Source organism: Schistocerca gregaria, chromosome 1, assembly GCF_023897955.1.
Source record: "Schistocerca gregaria isolate iqSchGreg1 chromosome 1, iqSchGreg1.2, whole genome shotgun sequence".
Lineage (NCBI taxonomy): Eukaryota > Metazoa > Arthropoda > Insecta > Orthoptera > Acrididae > Schistocerca > Schistocerca gregaria.
This window is the reverse complement of record NC_064920.1, coordinates 590,796,388-590,816,106: the sequence shown is the minus strand read 5'-3', so window position 1 is coordinate 590,816,106 and position 19,719 is coordinate 590,796,388. Positions and strand designations below refer to the sequence as shown.

Sequence of the window (19,719 nt, the reverse complement as noted above, 5' to 3'; positions counted from 1 at the left end):
GAAAGCTTAGGATTATGTGGCAGATATCTGGATTTTGGGTGCTTCATAATAACAACAGCATGAGTGGTATGGCAGCAGCCAGGTGACCAGTAATTGGGCGGTGGCATATCATGTCAGCTTGTGGGTCTGGTCAAGCACACAGAGGACATTTCTTTTGTGTAGTTGGCCATTGACACTACCAACACTGCTCAGAGTTCACAGAGACATATGGTCAACGGAGCAGGTGTGTAACTCACTCCAGACATGACGTAACGGCACAGAGGAGGCACGGAGACTACATGAAGTGTGTATATTCATGCGAGTACAGTGTCGTGGTAACCTGAACGCAGATCCCGAAACTGCAATGGACAAGTGTGATTGCACATAAGACTATGTCCGTAGTAACTGGAAAGAGCATGGAAAACCAGTGTGGTAGTTAATCTGGCCTCAAAGCCCAACACAGCGGAGTCGTTGGGACGTAAGTCCAGGAGCTGCGACGTTTACATGGGAGGTGGTATCCATAGTTTGACTGGAAGAGATGACAGGTAGGTGACACATTGTTATGACATGGCAAGGGCATTTGAAATGGATGTAGTAACTGGCACGCATGACATAGTGGGGTAGGCGCAGAAACCTGGGCACAGCCTGGGTCGCTGTGATGGCTGGCTGGGCAAGAATGGGAGGCGATGAGGCACGTGTGATGATAGCTGATGGAAGCAGCTGGCTGTTGCTGCACCACATTTTCAAATTAATTATTGAATCAATCAGCTGGTCATTAGCAATATTGGCCAGCAGTTTATAGTGGCCAAAGAAACCCACACTCAAGATTGGCTCGTTGACTTCAGAAACAGTGAATGTCCATGCAAATGTGCTGTGCAGTCCAATGTCCAAATTTTGGGGATGTGTGCCATACATTTTTCTGGTTGAATTATTTGCCTCTTTAAGAGACAGTGCCTTAGCTTTCCGGAGGTCTCTTAGCATACATCAAGAGAAAATAGAGTGGAACCTGTAATGGCACGATACTTCACACTGACAGCCCATTCCATTACAAAAAATATGCTTGCATATTGTGATGCTGCAGGCAGGTACACATAGGCCCAGTTGCAGCTGGCTTTTGTGTGTGAGCTGGGAGGCAGACACTTCGTCGTTTCATTGCTGAAACAGGCATGATACCAGCTGCTCTGATTTTGGCAGGGTACTGCATTAACGGCTGGTGTTGCATGAGTGGGAGGGGCGGCTTGATTGGCTGCCACTATGGTGCCTGCTGCCCTCTGTCTGAGAGTGCATCAAATGGTCAACCTATGAGCTGAGTGCTGCCACCTGTGCAGCCAAGCTGTGAACTATGTGGTGCAGGTCGTCATCCAGGCCAGGAGGTGCAGTAGGCATGTGTCGCCCTGTAGCAGAAATTGCCAGTCCTGCCATGAGAGCAGTACTGGGCACCACTGCCAGTGTATCATGTAGCCAATTAGCCAAGTCTGCAACAGCCTCAAGCTGCATTTCTGTCTGAGAGCCAATGACTGCTTGCAATTCTGCAGCGAGGCTGCAAACCCAGACAGTGCACAATAGTGAACCTGGAACCATATCTCACTGCATGAGGCTCTGCAGATGGCTACAGCCTCACACGGTAAATTCATAAAGTTCTTATAGACATCTGGCTGGAGGAAACAATCCCTAAAGAATTGTTAAAAAGGGGGGAAAAAACTAAAGGCACGTGTTGATTAGCATGTAACTCATAAAAGTAGTTTCTGCAAACATTTGCCAATTTTTTTACATTAGAACAAAAACTAACTGAATGAATTAAAAACAGAGGCCATCGTTCAAATTAAAAACTTTATAAGAATGTCATGTGCAATTTTTCTCTGACTTTTGCGAACAGTATTTATTACTTTTTATCACAAATGTAACACATTCAAAAACAGGGATACAAAAATGCTGCAAGCTAGATCCTGAGAGACCACCTTTTAATTACTCTTCAATTACTGAAAACATTTATTTCACATGTAAAGTCAGCTAAAATTTAAAGACTACACTACACTGTCATTATACTTTCCTTTCTGATGAAACAATCAGTTAGTTTTTTCACACTTTTGTAGCTGACAATGGCCAAGTACGCATATTTATGGATTCTCAAAGTGCATCTGTTTTACTTCATCTGCCTTTGTGTCATTCTCCTTTTCAACACTGATATTGTCATACTGGTAATGAACACATGCAACTTCTGCAAGTTGAAGAAAAACCTCCAGCAACTGGCAAGTTTGGCAAGTACTTGCAACAAGATGCAAGAAACTGTTTCCACTAACTCGCAGAAACTATTTCTGCTGCAGATCGAACTTATGGAAGTCGACTTGCTGAGTGTGTTTTCACATCAAATAACTTGCAGAGGTAGCTTCTACAACTGAGTAGTGAATGTTTACTTGCTGGCGGACACATGCCTTAATACAAATAATTAAGAGAGGGGATTCATTGTTGCCGGGCACTTACAATATTCTTTAAAAAATCATACTTATAAACCTTGAAACACAAATGGACCATTTAAATGGCACGTATCTAGCAGGTTTTAGGAAAGGAGGATCCTGTGTGGAACAAATTCTTCATTTCAAGACGGTCTTACAAATCTGCAAGGACAGATGAATGAAAGGTGATCACCTTTTTAGACTTCAAAATAAAGGATACAATTCAATAGATAGATGTACACTGTTTAATGGATAGAAAGACAAGATCATTCATGACATAAACAGTATCTGATACCAGCTCAAAAGTTAAATTCCAAGGTGAAACATCTGGAACTTTTGATACAAAAATGGGGTTCCAACAGGGAGGCAGACTGTCCCCCTTTACTGTTCTATCTTTTACAAGTAAAAGTAATTAGGACGTGGGATGGTGAAGTAAGAGGAATTACCATTGGCAAACTAAAATTCATTTATGATATTTAGCTCATGCAGACGACCCAACAATCTTTTCAAATAATGGAGATAAGGCAATTCATTCCCTGCAAATACCAGGAAATAGCAGTAAAAGTGGATTAAAAATTTCTTATGAAAAAGCCCAACACATGGAAGGTTCTCCCCGATGGACAACTTAGGTGTAACAGTTTGGCGAAACATCTCAAATACCTAAATTTAAATACCTGGCAGAAATCATCCAACTACCTTGATTTAATTATGAAGCAAACAAAGATTTATTAAATACCAAAAGCTTTTGTAATTACCTGGAATAGACACAATAAAAAAATCAATATTTTCTGATGCAAAATTAAGGCATTACATCACACTCACCACACGTGAAGTGTTATATGCATCTGAGACTATAATCTTTGGAGGTAGATCACTAACTCAAGACATAGAAGAAGAGGAAGAAGAAAGAAAGGAAAATATTAGGGAAAAATTTTAGCAGAGTTTCTATTGAGGGAATCTGGATGAGATGGGGTTCTAATTTGGAGAAAATCTGAGGCACGTTCAGGAAAAGAAGATTGAAATGTTACAGGCACATTCTCTGAATGAATGATAACAGATGACAAAAAAGATCCTTTCCTTGCCCTCTCAATGAAAGTTAAAAAAATTGAATATTTGAAACTGAAAAAGATCTTTGGGAAATTACCATTACAAAAAAAATCTACAGGACAGAGCTGCATTCAAAACTTCAGTTAACAAGCATCAGTTTGATGCTAAACCAAATGCTACATCTAAGAGAAGATTGACAGCTGAATATACGAAAAACCAGAGAGAAGATGAAGAGATTCTGGGAGAAGAAGGAAGCAAGCTCATCAGTGAAGTAAGTTCACATGTGCTCCATAGCTGGGTATAATGATGAAGGAAAAAAATTAAGCAGTGCACACGAGGAGGAAATTTCTCTGAAGCATAAATATTACATGATCCATATCTAATTGGCATTTGTGGTGACCTTGTGGTGCTGATGGGAGAAAATCGTGATGTAATATGTTTACAACCAAGTACAGACCCATTGTTACAAGTCTTTGTTGCAAACTCTTTGTAGCCCTGGTATGCAAAGAACCATGTCCACATGCAGGTTTGATTGAAGGAAAGCAGAAAGTTGAAATCTGAGTCATATGCAGTGTTGCTGAAAAAAATTGTGCAAACAAAGGATTGCTGCATCTCTTGGCAAAGCAGTATTTCAAAAAAATATTTTACTTTTGGCACAAAAATTAAAATGCACGGTTTTTGGATTCACATGTTTTTTCACAACATAATTTTCTCAAATGATTGTAGATTACCTATTTGGTAAAAATATTCAACTGTTTCGCATTTTATAGTCTAACATTGTAGTTTGATGATGAAGTGGTTACATTTTCATTATTGGTCGTATTTATTATGATATTTCAAAGTTAAATAACTCACTGCCCACTCTTCAAAGAATTAGAAGTGAATTATTAGAGCAAATTCTGATTGTTAATCTAAGGGAAGCCAAACTAGCAATGTGACATTGTCGTTTTTTGAAATGTGTTCCTCAACCATCTGCAGAAGACATTCAAAAACTTCTGCCACCGTCTGCAAGGAATTTCTGAATCCCATTGCAACATCTTTGTTTAAGGAATCAAGAAGATCATGCCATCATCTGTTTCCTTCAAACAAATACTATATGAATGTGTTAAGGCATTTCCACACTCAGTGCACTGCACTGAACACATTCAGGCTGTTGTGGGTACATAAAACTAAGTAGAATGTACACCCTCAGTTGGACTGGGGCTGTGTTGCCCCGCACTGAGTTATGTTTTCAAGGATTCCTGGCATTCACCACTAGTTGGCAATGGCAATCATTTTCACTGTTGCAATGAGGTCAACAAAACATTTATAAACTATATACACTAACTTCCCCCATGACTGTTAAGGAAAACTTCATAAAAATTCCTAAGGTAGTTTCTCTATTAGAGCAAGCTCACAGTTAGAACTGTGGCAGATTACTTCTACGTATATATGTGTAGATGGAAGAAAAAGTAATTTAGTAATTTTATAAAAATTGTTTTCTGCCACCTGAAGGTGCACTATTCTATACTGCAGGTAAATTGAAAGTAACTATATTGATGTTATTTAATGGACTTCCTTATTAAAATTAATGAATAATACCCAATACTTTCAGTTTGGAAATAAGAATGAAGACAAGTTGATAAACTTACTTCTAATAGTGTTTCTTCAGGAAGTTCAGGAGCTAGGAAAGTTATAGGCCCTTCAATTGCAGGTGCTGGAGAATTGTGGAAAAGCCTCTGAATTCCTCCAGCTTCTGTAAAAGATGTCCACACCAAATAGATTTTTGTCTTTTGTGCAAAGAAAACAATATTTATGAAATAATTTGTTCACAGCAATCAAAATACCGTATTTACTCGAATCTAAGCCGCACCCGAAAAATGAGACTCAAAATCGAGGAAAAAAAATTTTCCCGAATCTAAGCCGCACCTGAAATTTGAGACTCGAAATTCGAGAGGAGAGAAAAGTTTTAGGCCGCACCTCCAAATCGAAACAAAGTTGGTCCATTGTAATATGAGACACAATTTAGGTCGAATGAATGACGATACAGCTACAGTAGTTTGGTTCGAGTCGTAAGCTTAGAAGTTAAGCTTTACCAGGTAGCCATTGCTATGCGTTAGGCGCTCCGTCCGTATTTATACAGGTACCCTTCCTTTTTCACGCGCTTCGTCTAGTTTGAATTCATTACTTATTTTTCTTTGATCTGATAAGTGCCGATCTCTTTGTTGTAGGTGTTTACGTCACTCTAAACTGAAAATGCATTACTGTACTGTGTCATGCATTGTTTGTCGCATTCTGATTATGAGTGTTTACGGCCTATCGCCGCTCACGGCATGGCTTGCTTTTGTGCGCGCTACAGCTGCTTTTTAAATATGATAGAGGAATCGTCTCATTAGGAAACAATGGCAAGAGACTGCTATTTGTTGTTACTTACACTGCTTCTTTCTTTGATAATGATCAAAAGGAACCAAATAATAGACTGCGTATGATGGAAGATGTTCTGAACGAGAGTTTAGCGAAAATTTTACTCCGTTTGAAAATCTTTGCAGTCGCCTCTTTTGTACATTATATTCTGCACAGAAGTTAAGAGTCGTTTTAGATTTAAATATCTAGTTAATTGCCGTGCTTCATTTCAAACTCTATTACTATTAGGCATACGAAAAATACGAATATAAACATGACATGATATGTATATTCTTCCGCATTTGCTGTTGTCTCACTCTAGTTTCGTAGTTTATTAGACAGACAGGATTTAAATGAGACAGCAACAAACACAAAACAAATACATGGCTAAATGTTTATATTCGAATTATTCTTATGGTGAAGAAAATACTGCACGTGATTCACAATTCATAAAAATTCCTATTAGCAACCATCTCTTCTCACAGGTAGGAAAAAATTCAGCACGTAGAGTTGGCGATATTGACAAACATCCCAAACAGTCCTCCAGTCGGATTTTCGTAGTACACTGAAATGCTGTTACATTCGAAGATGAACAATACGGAATTTGTATTTACTTCGTTGGATACTGTATGAAAATGCAGTGGTCGAAATTCGGGGCGGAGAAAAAAAAAGCTCGTCTTCCACCTTCTTTTTTAATTTATTTACTGATGCAGAGGTTTTGGCGCCAGTATTTATCTTTGTGACTGCAAAGCATGCCTGTGTAGCGCTGCATATATTCGACGACAGAAGTTAGTTGTGGCGGCACCTACCAAATTTTTCAGAACTTCCGCTTACTTTGCACTCGATTCTAAGTCGCAGGCTGTATTTTGGATAACAAAAACTGACAAAAAAGTGCGGCTTAGATTCGAGTAATTACGGTATTCAAATAAACAGGACAGTGATGACAGTGCATATTATTTACAATAGAATAACAATGCTTTTTGTGAATGTTATCATGGAGCTTCTGTACATTGTCATAAATACGTAATTCTTGATAACTTTAATTATGTCTTGACCACACTTTAACTTTTTATCAGCTTTACACGTATTACTTTCCGTCATGTTCAAAAGCTACCAAAATACAACATAAAACTGGTATCAGAAGATATGAAAATATGATACATTTCACTACTGATAAGAGACAGTTACAACAACTAAAATGTGGCTTCCTAGCTTACCATTCCTATGTCAGTCATATAAAAACATTAATTACATTGTATCATGTCAACATTCTCGAGCAGGAGACAAGTGCAAACTGCTACCAATTGAAAATTTTCAAAGCCATGTGGACTAAACCACTAGGCAGCTCTGGGTAGATGCTACAGCCTGCAATTTATTTCTGTTTACAGCCACAGCCTTCATCTTTATAACATATAAAATGATTTCATCAGTCAATAGGGAATTACAATATTTCACAATACAATGAGTTACAGATTTTTTTTTTCTTAATCTAATATATTGGAAAACATGCTGATTGGCACTGGGGCCAACTGCCTGTTAACAAACAAATTTTTTGTCTTATTTATAACTTACAGCACAAATTACTACCTAGAAGGTTGTAAGGGACTTGACTAAAAATTGGCACATTTAAGATACTGTACATAGGATCTTCTGTGCTTGTATGACCACAGAACTGTTTTCTGTGAATAACAAACATTGTAGATCACAATGTCACAATTAACATGAGGGGGAAGAGGTGCACAATATTAATCTTCACATACTAAAAAATCCTGTACAACAAAAAATCCTGTACAGCTTAAATAAAATAATGTGAAAGCATTGTGAAGCAGCTATAGTGGAACTGTTGTCAACAGTTATCACCTTGGGCCAAGCAGCGCGAGGCGCTGAGCAGCTGCTTGTGAATACTCTACTGCCATAATTCAGGGAGTATACATAAGCCCTTCTATGGTTGTACAACCATAATACCGTTTTTCTGTGAAAAACAAGCATTGTAGAATCCCATGATGCAAATTAAAAAATGGGGGAAGGGGTACACAACATTAATCTTGGCATATTACAAATCCTGTAAAGCTATTTGTAATACTGTGACTACAAATGTTTGTAAAAGAGACAACTTTAAGTGAAATAATGCAATTCCATTGTGAAACAGCTATAATAGTGCTGTTGTCAACAGTTTTCAACTTGTGCTAAGCAGTGTGAAGCACTGAGCAGCCACTTATGAAAACTATCGGCCATGACAAATCCGCATGTATGACACTAAATATACAGAAAGAAATTAAACATTTACTCACCTTGTGCACAAAACAAAGCACAGAAAGCCACACGAAGGTGCATAATCTTGGAGGTAAAATACTAAATGGTACATCATTTATTACAAAAAAGTTAGATCTCTGTACAGTATATTTATAAATAAGAAAAGCACTCGGCAGCTAAAATGGCAGCAAAAAGTAAGGATGACTATGACATACTAGAGAACATTCACTGAATGTATAGTAAACAGATTCAGGAAGTCTAATATCAATTTAGGATTACAAATTAACAGGGAACAAACTGTGACACTTGACTGAGGCCAGGCATGATAAGTATGATGGCATGGAAGTTGAAAGGAGTCTGCTGAGGCACACCTGTATGTGGTACCCACATATGGTAAACAATGTATGTCTTTGATAGGCTTTATAAAGCGATCGCTGACTGTGCACAACTGCAGAGCCGAAGATACTGCTTGTGGTCTTACATTGTAGTGTTTGAGTAAGAGAGTGCTTCGCGCACAGTTGAAGAAAGCTGTCGGTGAGTGAAAGACGATGGATTAGGAAGTTTTTGTGGTGTGCTCTGTGAAGCCACTAAGTGTTAGATTAATGTACGTATGTCAATATTGTTGAACACGGAAGTAAGAAGTCTTCATGTAAGCAAGGTAAAGACGTTAAATAATTATGATTTTTGTTTCGCCAGCACGTTAGTATAGACCACTTGGCTGATAATTTGTAATTGTCAAGTAACCCCAGAAGGTATGTAAATTGATTTGATAATAAGATTAGTTAGATATTTCACTTTTGTAATGTTTCTAAGATTTGTTAACAGAGCTCTATTAATCTGAAGATCTGTATTCATGCCCTTTTAGTGAGGTTAGATAATACTTATTGTACCAATCTCATTGGTTGTGGATCAATTTGTAAATATGATGTATTTTTTTGACCAAATTCAATTGTCAAATGTTTTGAAAAGACAAAATTAACTTGCGATATAGTTTTGCTAAAAACAAATCAGTGTTAGTAATTCACCACAATCAGTACCGCTTCCCTGTCCAAGTCATATGTTTTTCTAGGAAGTTCGATTTTTTCAGATGTTTTCATTTATCAGCCAAAAGAATTTCATGTACATTTAAAGTATTACGGCCAGCACTGCACGCTGCTGAGCCTGTAGCTAGCATATTTATATTTTTTTCATGAGAGACCAGAATATATTGCGTTCCACTGTTGCTGTTTTAGAAGTAAGATAGTTTAATTTGTTTGTTATGTGCACAGGGACCAAAGTTATCAGTTTTGAACAGGGCCACAGGATTCAGAGCCTGAATGTATTCTGCAGTGACTGTATTTCTTTATTGGTATTGGGAATGGGATTTCCAATCAGTTCACATTAAGTTTTGTCAACAATAACACAGAGTAAGCACACCACTTGCAGTTGCAACACTCTACATGATAATTCGAGTTCAGTACCCATCCCACAGTTCAGACATTCATTCAAAAATTTATTTAAAGAATGTTATTTGATATGTGCACAGGCAATTACTTAAGAATCTAAAAGAATACCGTATTTAAAGAACATTACAGAGTTTACAGGCTTAAGTGTGGTTATTCCAAAATTTTATATAGGACAGACTGTCAGGTCCTTCAAAAAACGTTTTAGAGAGCATACATGTGACAGCAACAAAGACTGTATAAAAATGAAACTTTTATGAAACAGCCACTCGTTAAACAAAATCCAGACCAATCTTAAAATTTTGCGCAATGCCCCAATGGGGCTGCTATTAAATACATCTCAGAAATTGGAGATTTTTCAGAGTAAAACAAAACTGTCATCAGAAATACTAAACAAACAAACAGATTTCACCAAGAACTGGTTTTTCAATCCATTTAAGGAGCACTTATAGTTATGCTGCCATTCTGGGACTTCAGTAGAGAGTGACGCACTACAGTTTGCCACTACACAGTATTCTATTTGTGATAAATGGCGTACCATTCTGTATTTTACCATCAAGAATATGCACCTTTGTGTAGCTTCCTCCTGTGCTTTGTTTTGAACACAAGATGAGTAAAAGTATATAATTATTTACTGCATATTTAGTGTCATATGTGCAGATTTGTCATGGCTGATAGAGTATTCACAATTAGCTGCTCAGCATTTCATGCTGCATGGCACAATTTGAAAACTGTTGACAACAGTGCTGTTAGAGACATTTCACAAGGCTTGTGTGTTATTTTATTTAAAATGTCATTTCATTAACATTTACTGTGACAGTGTTACAAACAGCTTTACAGGATTTTTTAATATGTTCAGATTAAAATTGTGTACCCCTTGACACCTCCCCTTCCCTTAATTGCAACATGACGATCTGCAAAGTTTGTTATTCACATAAAACAATTTTATGGTCATATACTCACAAAAGATCCTAAGTACGGTATCTTAAATGTGTCAACTTTAATCAGTTCCCTTACTACCCTCTAGTAATCTATATAATTTTAATTTTTATTAAATATTTATGAACTTCTACTGATGGTAGTAGTTTATGTGTTTTAAGTTGTGAATAAAAAGATTTATTTGTTAACAGAAAGTTGGCCGCAGTGCCAATCAGCGTATTCTTCCAGTGTATTAGATTAAAGAAAAAATCCGTAACATATTGCTCTGTAAAACATTGTAAATAATTCCCATACTGACAGATGAAATCATTTTATAAATTGTAATGATGAAAACTGTGATTGTAAACAGAAATAAATTGCAGGCTGTAGCACGTACCCGGTGACACCTAGCGGTTTAGTCCACTTAGCTTCCAAAATTTTCACTTTGTAGCAGTTTGCACTTGTCTCGTGCTCGAGAATGTTGACATGATACAATGTATCCAATGTTTTTATATGACTGACATAGCACTGGTAAACTAGGAAGCTATATTCTAGTCATCATAATATGTCTTTTGTCACTGGTAAAATGTACCATATTTTCATATCGCCTGATACCAGTTTTGGGTTGTATTTTTATAGCCCCTGAAAATGACAGAAAGTCAAAACGCATAAGGTTGATGAAAAATAAAAGTGTGGTCAAGTCATAAGTTATTAAAAGTGCATCCAGAAGGCCATGTCATCTCACAGCATTTTCACGCAAACAGCAAATATGTAACTTGCACCTATTAAGAGACAAAATTTCTTTTTTGAATGGTTGTGTTATAGTGAGATCACTATTCTTCTTTGGAGAAGATTGCACTTACCTTGACTGGAATAGTGGTGAGTAAAGTTGAGGACACTGGAATTTGTTGAAGGGAAAAATATGGATGGCATTGCTACACTAATGAGTGAATTAAACACTCAATTTAAAATTAAGTGACAGGAGAGAGTGTGGCAACTTCTGTTACATAATATGTTTTTTACTACCAAATCTTTGTGTGAACTACAGTGAAACTAACTATTTGCCCAAAGCATTCCAATTTCTAACCACCCAAGATTAGAGGAGTATGTAGTAAAGAATGTCATTGACACTTAGTACCTTGGCAGTTGCTGCTTTCAACGGTTCAGCAGCAAAGCTGCTCAAATAATATTACATGAGCTTTAACAACATTTAGTTTTGCTTCAAAGATACTGAATATTAAAAGTGAATCCCTTTTGTCTTTTTTATTCTTTATCTGACCATAACAATGTTCCCCTCATGAACAACTAATGAACACAATGGCTACTGCACTACATTCCTGTGATGACAACAATAACTGCTGAAGAGTGTGGGGAGTCAATACGGCAACAAAACAATAATAATATTGTTTATGTAAATTACAAAGATGGCAAATAAAGGGCTTCACTGTGGTGCTTACAGTGACACTTCCTTGTAGTAGCCAAACTCCACAGACTCGCAGATGGTGATTTGTTCATTACCACTGTATTTCTCATCATTCACAAGCTCTCAATTTAATTAGTTATTACTGTTGCGGCCACTATTTTTTTCATAACTAGCACAATACTTCTGCTATTCCTCTACATGGTTTCCTACCATTTTTCTATAATCTTTCTCCTTCATATTTTTAAAGATCTACTGTCACCCCTATAGGCTTTACTTTATGAATTCTGTTATACTTTTATTTCATTCCAATGATTTTTATATTGGTGCAGTGGTGCAGGCTTTTATCTCAGGATCTTTGGCTGGTGTTTGTTTAATGATTTTTCTGACATTTCAACAGCATGAGTGGCTGATGTCATCAAATGTTCACTGTCTATTGCTGGTGGCAGACTGGGTGAATCTTGCCACTCATGGCGGTAAAACTTCATAAAAAATCATTGAACCGACATTTGCTGAAGATCCCAAGTTGAAAGCCAATAAGTAATACTTCAACAATGACCACAAAAGCCTCAATTTTTAGTTTTATTTTGTTTCCTGACTGTACCTCAGGCTCGTTAAATATTCTTTCAATTTTACTGTTTGGCATTCTGAACATTCTCTTGCATTCACTATATTTCCCCGTCAATCTTTCACACTATAACTTCCTAGGCTTTAAGTTACACATGACTTCCCCATGTAGCTAACTGCAAATATTTATCAGACTTCCTTCTCTTCTGATAAAGAAGACTCTGAATCTTGAAGCTTAGGAGCATGTCATTCTTTCAGTTGAACTGTGGAGCTGCAGCTGTTAAGTAGACCTTTTAATAGACCTTTTAATCTATCTTTAATAATATGAATAATATGAATTTCTTTCATCTCAGCAGTTCTTCACAGTAACTATTCCTTTCTTCGATCCATTTTTCTACACCTTTCGTTTTCTGAGCTGTTTATTTTCCACCGTCTGCTTTCCACCTCTATCACATACAATGCTCTTAGCTTTTCACTCTTAGTAAGTTGTGAATGATGTTTTAGCAGTAATCTCTGTCTTGTGTATTACGCTGTCTTCACGTTTAAGCTCTCAGGTATTCAAATCACACCCAGTGCAGTCCCCAAAAATCAGACTTTCCTTCTCATCCTCGCTGGTTAAGTCTCTCATGACTTGGGGTTCTGGGTGACTTTTTGATCTTATTACTAAGCTATGTTAAATAAAACTTTAAGATATTCAAATGTATTAACAGCCATCAACGCTTTTCTTAATCGTGCTTTAGCCACATAATTTTCATTTCAAAAATAGTGTACAGTCTCAGCCTCTGCAGTGTTGTGCGCTGACTGCTGTGCTGTTAATGCGCAGTACGAAAATGGCTGAGACTGCTTTCTGTTCTGTAGAGAAACATGCGCATGGAACATGGTTAGAAAGTGCCAAGAAATAGGCTGTTCTTAATGTTTTTCATAAATTTAAGGAGGTAATTGGCTTTGAAGTTCCCCACTATTGTATGTAATGCAGTTGATGAACAAACTTTCATTGAACATGTAATGTAGTCAGTAGCGTAATGGAATGTAAAGCAGAGGCTGTTATTCATGCGTTAACAGCATGATTTTCTTCTTCTCGTTCAATTTGAAATACCTACATCTCAAAATTATGAAACTCATCGTCATTTTTTATGAATAACACACGTCTCCTTGTTTCTAATTACATATTGGACACAAAATTCCTTTTTCCATTTCAAATACAAACTCTTAATTATCGATGTTTTATGAAAGACTATTCATAAAAGTTGTTTAAATTAAGAAAACCTAACAATTTAATTTTTAAGGCAAAAATGAAAAACCAAATCCTCTTTATTTGGATTATGTTCATTGTTTTATAACACAGAGGTAGATAAGTATCACAGAAACACGAAAAACAATCATTTTCACAGCATTGAGCACATTCATACAAATGCCACATTTTTACATTTGCTACTGTACTATTACAATATGAACCCAACAGAACTGATATTGAGCCACAGTGTGAGATTTGGTACGAGAACTAACAAGACAGTGAAGCTGCCAGACATATGCACACACTTTTTGACACATCACTCACAAACGCTGGCGGGATATAGAACTGCTTGTCATAAAAGAAGAAGAAAAAATGCTGCCCCTGGTTGGCTTCATGGATTCTGTTGTTGATAGGCTTGTTATCCATGTAGCAGGTGACACTTCCAGAATTGAAATGTATTTCTCGGATTCAGATAAGGAAAGAGCTAAGAGATTACAAGACGATTGACTAAGTAATACCTTCAATGGCTTCAATATTTAACTATTGAATCCTTAAATACTCTCTTATGTTACACACAGCTTATGCAGAAAAATTACCCTGTGGTTGAGTCAGGAATTTTCATCATTCTTGTTTTTAGTTACAATAGTATGTTAGCTAAAAATGATAACATGTTGCGGTTTTCACCTAGTCGTCTAAGGAGCATATTGTGGGAGATCTGCAGTGTAGTATTTCATGCTGCTTAATAATTAAATGACATTCAAAGCTGTATTGTTCCTTTGCTCGTCTTGTTTTGTGTGTGAACTGAGGCTGGCCACGTCACTGCAGGCTAGCTGTATCACTGACCAGTCAGTGCTAAGTTAAATGTGCCGGTAAAGCTGTTGTCCCGTATTATCGCTAAGTCGATGTGCGCGTAACGCACATCAAAAACGTACCCTTATTATCGTACTTGACAGTACCGTGACAGCTTGGCTGCAGTCCCACGTGAAACTGAAATCCAATGAGGTTCCAGAAAATGCGGAAGAATACATAGTGCAATGTTTACATCAGGTTTAGTCTTAAAATGAATGGATTATAGCATGCATTTAACATAAATATGCTCACTTTGCATTAAATGAATGCTTCGCGATACCCCAAGCTACGAAACGTCAGCATTGACCACAGTAAGATCTCACTGTAAGTACTCTAACAATGAAAATGCTACAACCTGTCTGAAACAAAGATAAATAAAGTATTACCTGAAATTTCTGGCAATGTCATAGCCCTTGTACCAAATGGCATTATTGGTGAATGTCGGAGATTATTATTTTCTGTCAAACGAGTTGGGGAACCAAGTATAGGCGGTAAAACAGCTAGTGGACCGCTCAGAAGGGGTGAACTTGTTCCTGTGATTGAGAGAAAAACAAAGCAGACATTAAACTTTGGAAATGACAACAAGAACACCAGTTGCAACACAGCTCAACATGTTAACCAGTGAAGTAGAGGGCATAAAAAGACAAAACAAATGCAATGGAAATCATCCGTGACTTTTTTTTTATGCAGCCAGTGACATCTCAAATAATTCTGTTTGTATACAGTTACATAAACACTTGTACTGTACTCCTTTGTATAAAGGCTGTCATGATTTTTTTCTTATGTGGAATAATATTTATTATGACTGGATGGATGGTTTGAGACCGGGTTACAAACAAAAACCTGTGAATAGTCATCATCATGCAATAAAAATAGCTATTTTGCAACTTTGTATGTTTGTCATACTCAAATAGTATCACAAGTAGCTGAGCCTTCAACATCCCAGCATGCTAGAAACCCGTCACACAACTCAGTCATCACCTTATGATGTTATTGATCACCTCTTCACATGCACATTTGACTATTACGCCTTGTCACCTTTCAATACCTGACTTTTTGACATGGAAAAGTATTTACTCACGTTGTATACGGCCTCATAAATTACTGAACAGCTATTTCCACTGGGAGAATATTAAAGAATTTGAGCAACTGCAAAAGTTAAGTTCTTTGAATTATAAGCTCAGAACACAAGTCAGTATAAATCTGTCACTTTTGAATATGTGACCTAGATTACTTTACTCTGTGTTCCGACATTATTTAACTTTCCACAAATAAAGCAATAAACATATAACTACTTTATCCAATTGTTAATGAAGATTTAACAGAATATATGAACATAAAATCAATAAATTACCTGAACGCCTAAGTGGTGAACTAGTTGGAGTTAACTTTCCTCCAGAGACAGGAGACACTTGCCACGTTGTTACAGGTGGTGGTGTTTCACATGAACTGCCTGATGCTGAACGACGACGTTGACCCCCTCCACCAGGTGGTGTGCCTATCATGAACTGCACCTGAACAACCACCATTATCTTCAGTAGTTCTTACTATGACAACACAGAGAAGTAAATCTACAAAATTTAATGAAGCTAACTTATAATCAATTACTTTCTTCGAAAAAGTAATGTTTACAACAAACCTGAGACATAAGAAAAATACAGCCACAATTCTGATGCCATAATGCTGATGCCATAGTTAATGTTAATACTGATATTGCATTGCTTCAAAAATTGTATTATGTATCTAAATGGGGATGGAAATCTAGACTGATGTACTAGCTTTCAGATGAATTCTTCTACGGAGCTTGTAGAAAACACACACACAACTACTAAACATGACACATGACCCATCCTCACAGCTTCACTTCTCCCAATATAGTTTCAGCCGCGTTTTTGCATCTATCAACGATCCAGTGCCTCAAGCTGTATGGTGACCTCTTACCATTACTCCTTCCATTACTTATATTCCATTAACATACTTATACTGATGTATAGTAATTAATTCTTTTCCCTAGTATGTTCATAATTACTATGATTAAAACCAACGTCTAATCACAAAACATTTTTCCATTATATTTCTGTCACAACCTGCTCCAAATCTGTTGGTGATTAAGTTGTTTTTTTATCTTCCATCATCCCTTGCAATAGTGTTTTTTTTCATGAATGTTATACGAAAAATCTACATGGAAGCCACTATGCAGAAGGAACCAGTAAGCCATCTGCTCAGCTCTGGAGCATTTTTCTTTACTGTTTTACTGAGAAAATATTGCTACTCACTGAAAACCATGTTGGCTGGTGCATGAACATACCAAACCAAAACTGGCTACCAAAGCTTCAACATGAAAAACTAGCTCTCACACTGTGTTCATCACATGTTAGCACTGCAGTCATCATAAATTGGGAATCTAGTAAAGATTCTGGAAATCATTTTCGGAGAGTTGAGAGTTTCTACTAACAAAAACTGACCATTCGGTAACTTTAACTGCACCAAATGAAGTAATTTCTGTGCATGATGTAGCCAAATAACTATCTTGCTCCTCAGTAACCACTTCTAAGAAACAGAAATTCGCCAGCTTGAATTTAGGAAGTCTTTTTATGAAGGTATTTGTCTGGAGTGTACCGCAGTATGGGAGTGAAATTTGGATGATAATCGGTATAGACAAGAAGAGAATAGAAGCTTTTTAATTGTGGTGCTACAGGAGAATGCTGAACATTAGATGGGTAGATCAAATAACTAATTAACAGGTACAGAATCAAATAGGGGAGAACAAATGTATGGCACACTCTGACTAAAAGAAGAATCAGTTGACTAGGCATCAAGAAAACGTCAGTCTCGTTATGAAGGTATGTAGAAGATGCGTGAGAAATGTAATGAGACTGACAACATTGTGAGCAATCTGAAAACGCTATGACTTTCTATTTGTGTAGGACGGTGTGTTCATTCCTTCCAGATGCTCAGTCGAAGTTTCAGCACTGTAAATCCATCACATCATTTTTCAGAGCAAAATCAGTGAATGTGTGTTTTCACTGTGTGTGACAAAAATGGGACAGCAGGATTTTGAGCAATATTATGCAATCAAGTTCTGTGTTAAACTTGGGGAATCCGTGACTGTGACCTTTGATAAGTTGGAATGGGCCAATGGGAATCATTCCTTATCATGAGCACAAGTTTTTCATTGTCATAAAACATTTTACGAAAGATGAAAACAAGCGGAAGATGAACCTCACTCAGGGAGATCTTCTAGTTCAAAAACAGGCCACTGGATGTCCATATGCTCTTGTAAGATCATAACAATGTTTAACAATAAGTATGAAAGGTGACTGTTCATCTTTTTCTCTATACATCAAATTTTGATCAAAGTTTTCCACATGCAGAAGGTCTGTGCCAAAATGGTGCCAAAAAACCTCACAATTAAGCAAAAGGATAATTGAAGAAATATGCTGATCTCCTTGAGAGGATTGCCAATGACACAAATGGTTTCAGCCATGTGATCACAGGTGATGAATCCTGACTTTTTCAGAATGAGCCCGTGGCAATGTGAGGAGTGGCACACTTGAGACATCCTCGGCCAAATAAATCTCAAATGAGCAAAACAACGCTGATTCACTTTTTTGGCTGTATGGGTAACATGCCTACAGAATTTGTCCCTTCAGGACAAATTGTCAATGACCTTGAAAGCCTTGGGAATAGGGTGCGTCAAGTGAGACCGAACACTGCAGACAAGTGGATGCTGCATCATGACAATGCCCCATGTCATATGACCACTTCCAACACAAAATTTTTGACCTCAAAAGGCACTCCAGTTGTTCCACAACCTCCCTCTTCCCCTGATCTGAATCCTTGTGACTTTTTTCTATACCCAGAATCGAAAAATATAATAAAAGGATGTCATTTTGGGATTCTGGAGAACATTCAAAACAACACAATCGACATGTAAGGTCCTACTATTTGAAGCCTTGCAGCACTGCTACCAAGACTGAGAACAATGATCCCTTCAGTGTTCAGCTGCCGAAGGGAAGTGCTTTGAAAGGTACAATGTCATTGTTTGGAAAAAATAAAAACTTTGACAGATAAAAAAAATCTGTGTATTGGACAATTTGACCAGTTGGACAAATGCAGACCTGTAATGAGAATCCCCTTCAAGCTCCATCAGGTGCTGATAACACTGTCTCACATGAGTACATGGCATCTCCATGTCCTTCACAGTTGAGTGGAACATTTGACACCATCCACTCCCCTCATATACTCTACCAGGTCTTGTAGCAACATTAAACATGAACAACAATAACGCACTTTGGTGGTCATTCTAGCACTCGAGGAGAATCGCAGCTATAATCATTTACATATCCCTGATGGTGCTTATATGTAAGAAGTGAACTGATATGTCACCTTGACCTCTGAGTGCTTTACTTTTTTTGTCAGGCAGTGTATCTTGCAATTATTATGCAGAGATGAAGAGGCTTGCACAGGATAGACTAGCATTGGGGGGGGGGGGGGGGGGGGCTGCACAAAGTGAGTCTAGACTGAAAATCACACTGAGATGGAAGGTAGAAACAAACAAGAAAATATTTTCCAGCTCTATAATCTACAAATACTTGAAGGATCTGTCTTAAGCTCTATTACCTACTTTTTATTCATTTGATTTGACTGTACTGATCTATCAATGTGTGTATGTATTGAAATATTACTTAACCTCATATCACATAAAAGAACTGGAGGGAGGAAGGTAGGGGAGGGGAGGGAGGGGAGAGGAAGGAAGGGGAGGGGAGGGAGGGGAGAGGAAGGAAGGGGAGAGGAGGGAGGGGAGGGAGGGGAGAGGAAGGAAGGGGAGGGGAGGGAGGGGAGAGGAAGGAAGGGGAGGGAGGGGAGAGGAAGGAAGGGGAGGGGAGAGGAGGGAGGGGAGCGAGGGGAGAGGAAGGAAGAGGAGGGCAGGGAGGGGAGAGGAAGGAAGGGGAGGGAGGGAGGGGAGAGGAAGGAAGGGGAGGGGAGGGAGGGGAGAGGAAGGGAAAGGAAGGAAGGGGAGGGAGGGGAGAGGAAGGAAGGGGAGGGGGGGAGGGGAGAGGAAGGGGAGGGGAGAGGAAGGAAGAGGAGGGGAGGGAGGGGAGAGGAAGGAAGGGGAGGGGAGGGAGGGGAGAGGAAGGAAGGGGAGGGGAGGGAGGGGAGGGGAGGGAGGGG

General features: G+C 38.0%; 1 protein-coding gene across 2 annotated transcripts in view; it reads right to left on the bottom strand.

Annotated features, from left to right (window-relative positions):
- LOC126357627 (serine/threonine-protein kinase unc-51) overlaps nt 1–19,719 on the bottom strand; it is a 141,144-nt gene that overhangs the window by 47,795 nt on the left and 73,630 nt on the right. Inside the window, exons 15-17 of one of the 2 annotated variants that reach the window (XM_050007474.1) lie at nt 15,899–16,058; nt 14,931–15,077; nt 5,111–5,214 (exon numbers count right to left, since the gene is read on the bottom strand). In XM_050007474.1, the coding sequence (XP_049863431.1) occupies nt 5,111–5,214; nt 14,931–15,077; nt 15,899–16,058 (411 nt within the window). The remainder of the gene's footprint in view (nt 1–5,110; nt 5,215–14,930; nt 15,078–15,898; nt 16,059–19,719) is intronic. The other variant, XM_050007475.1, reaches the window with a different exon arrangement.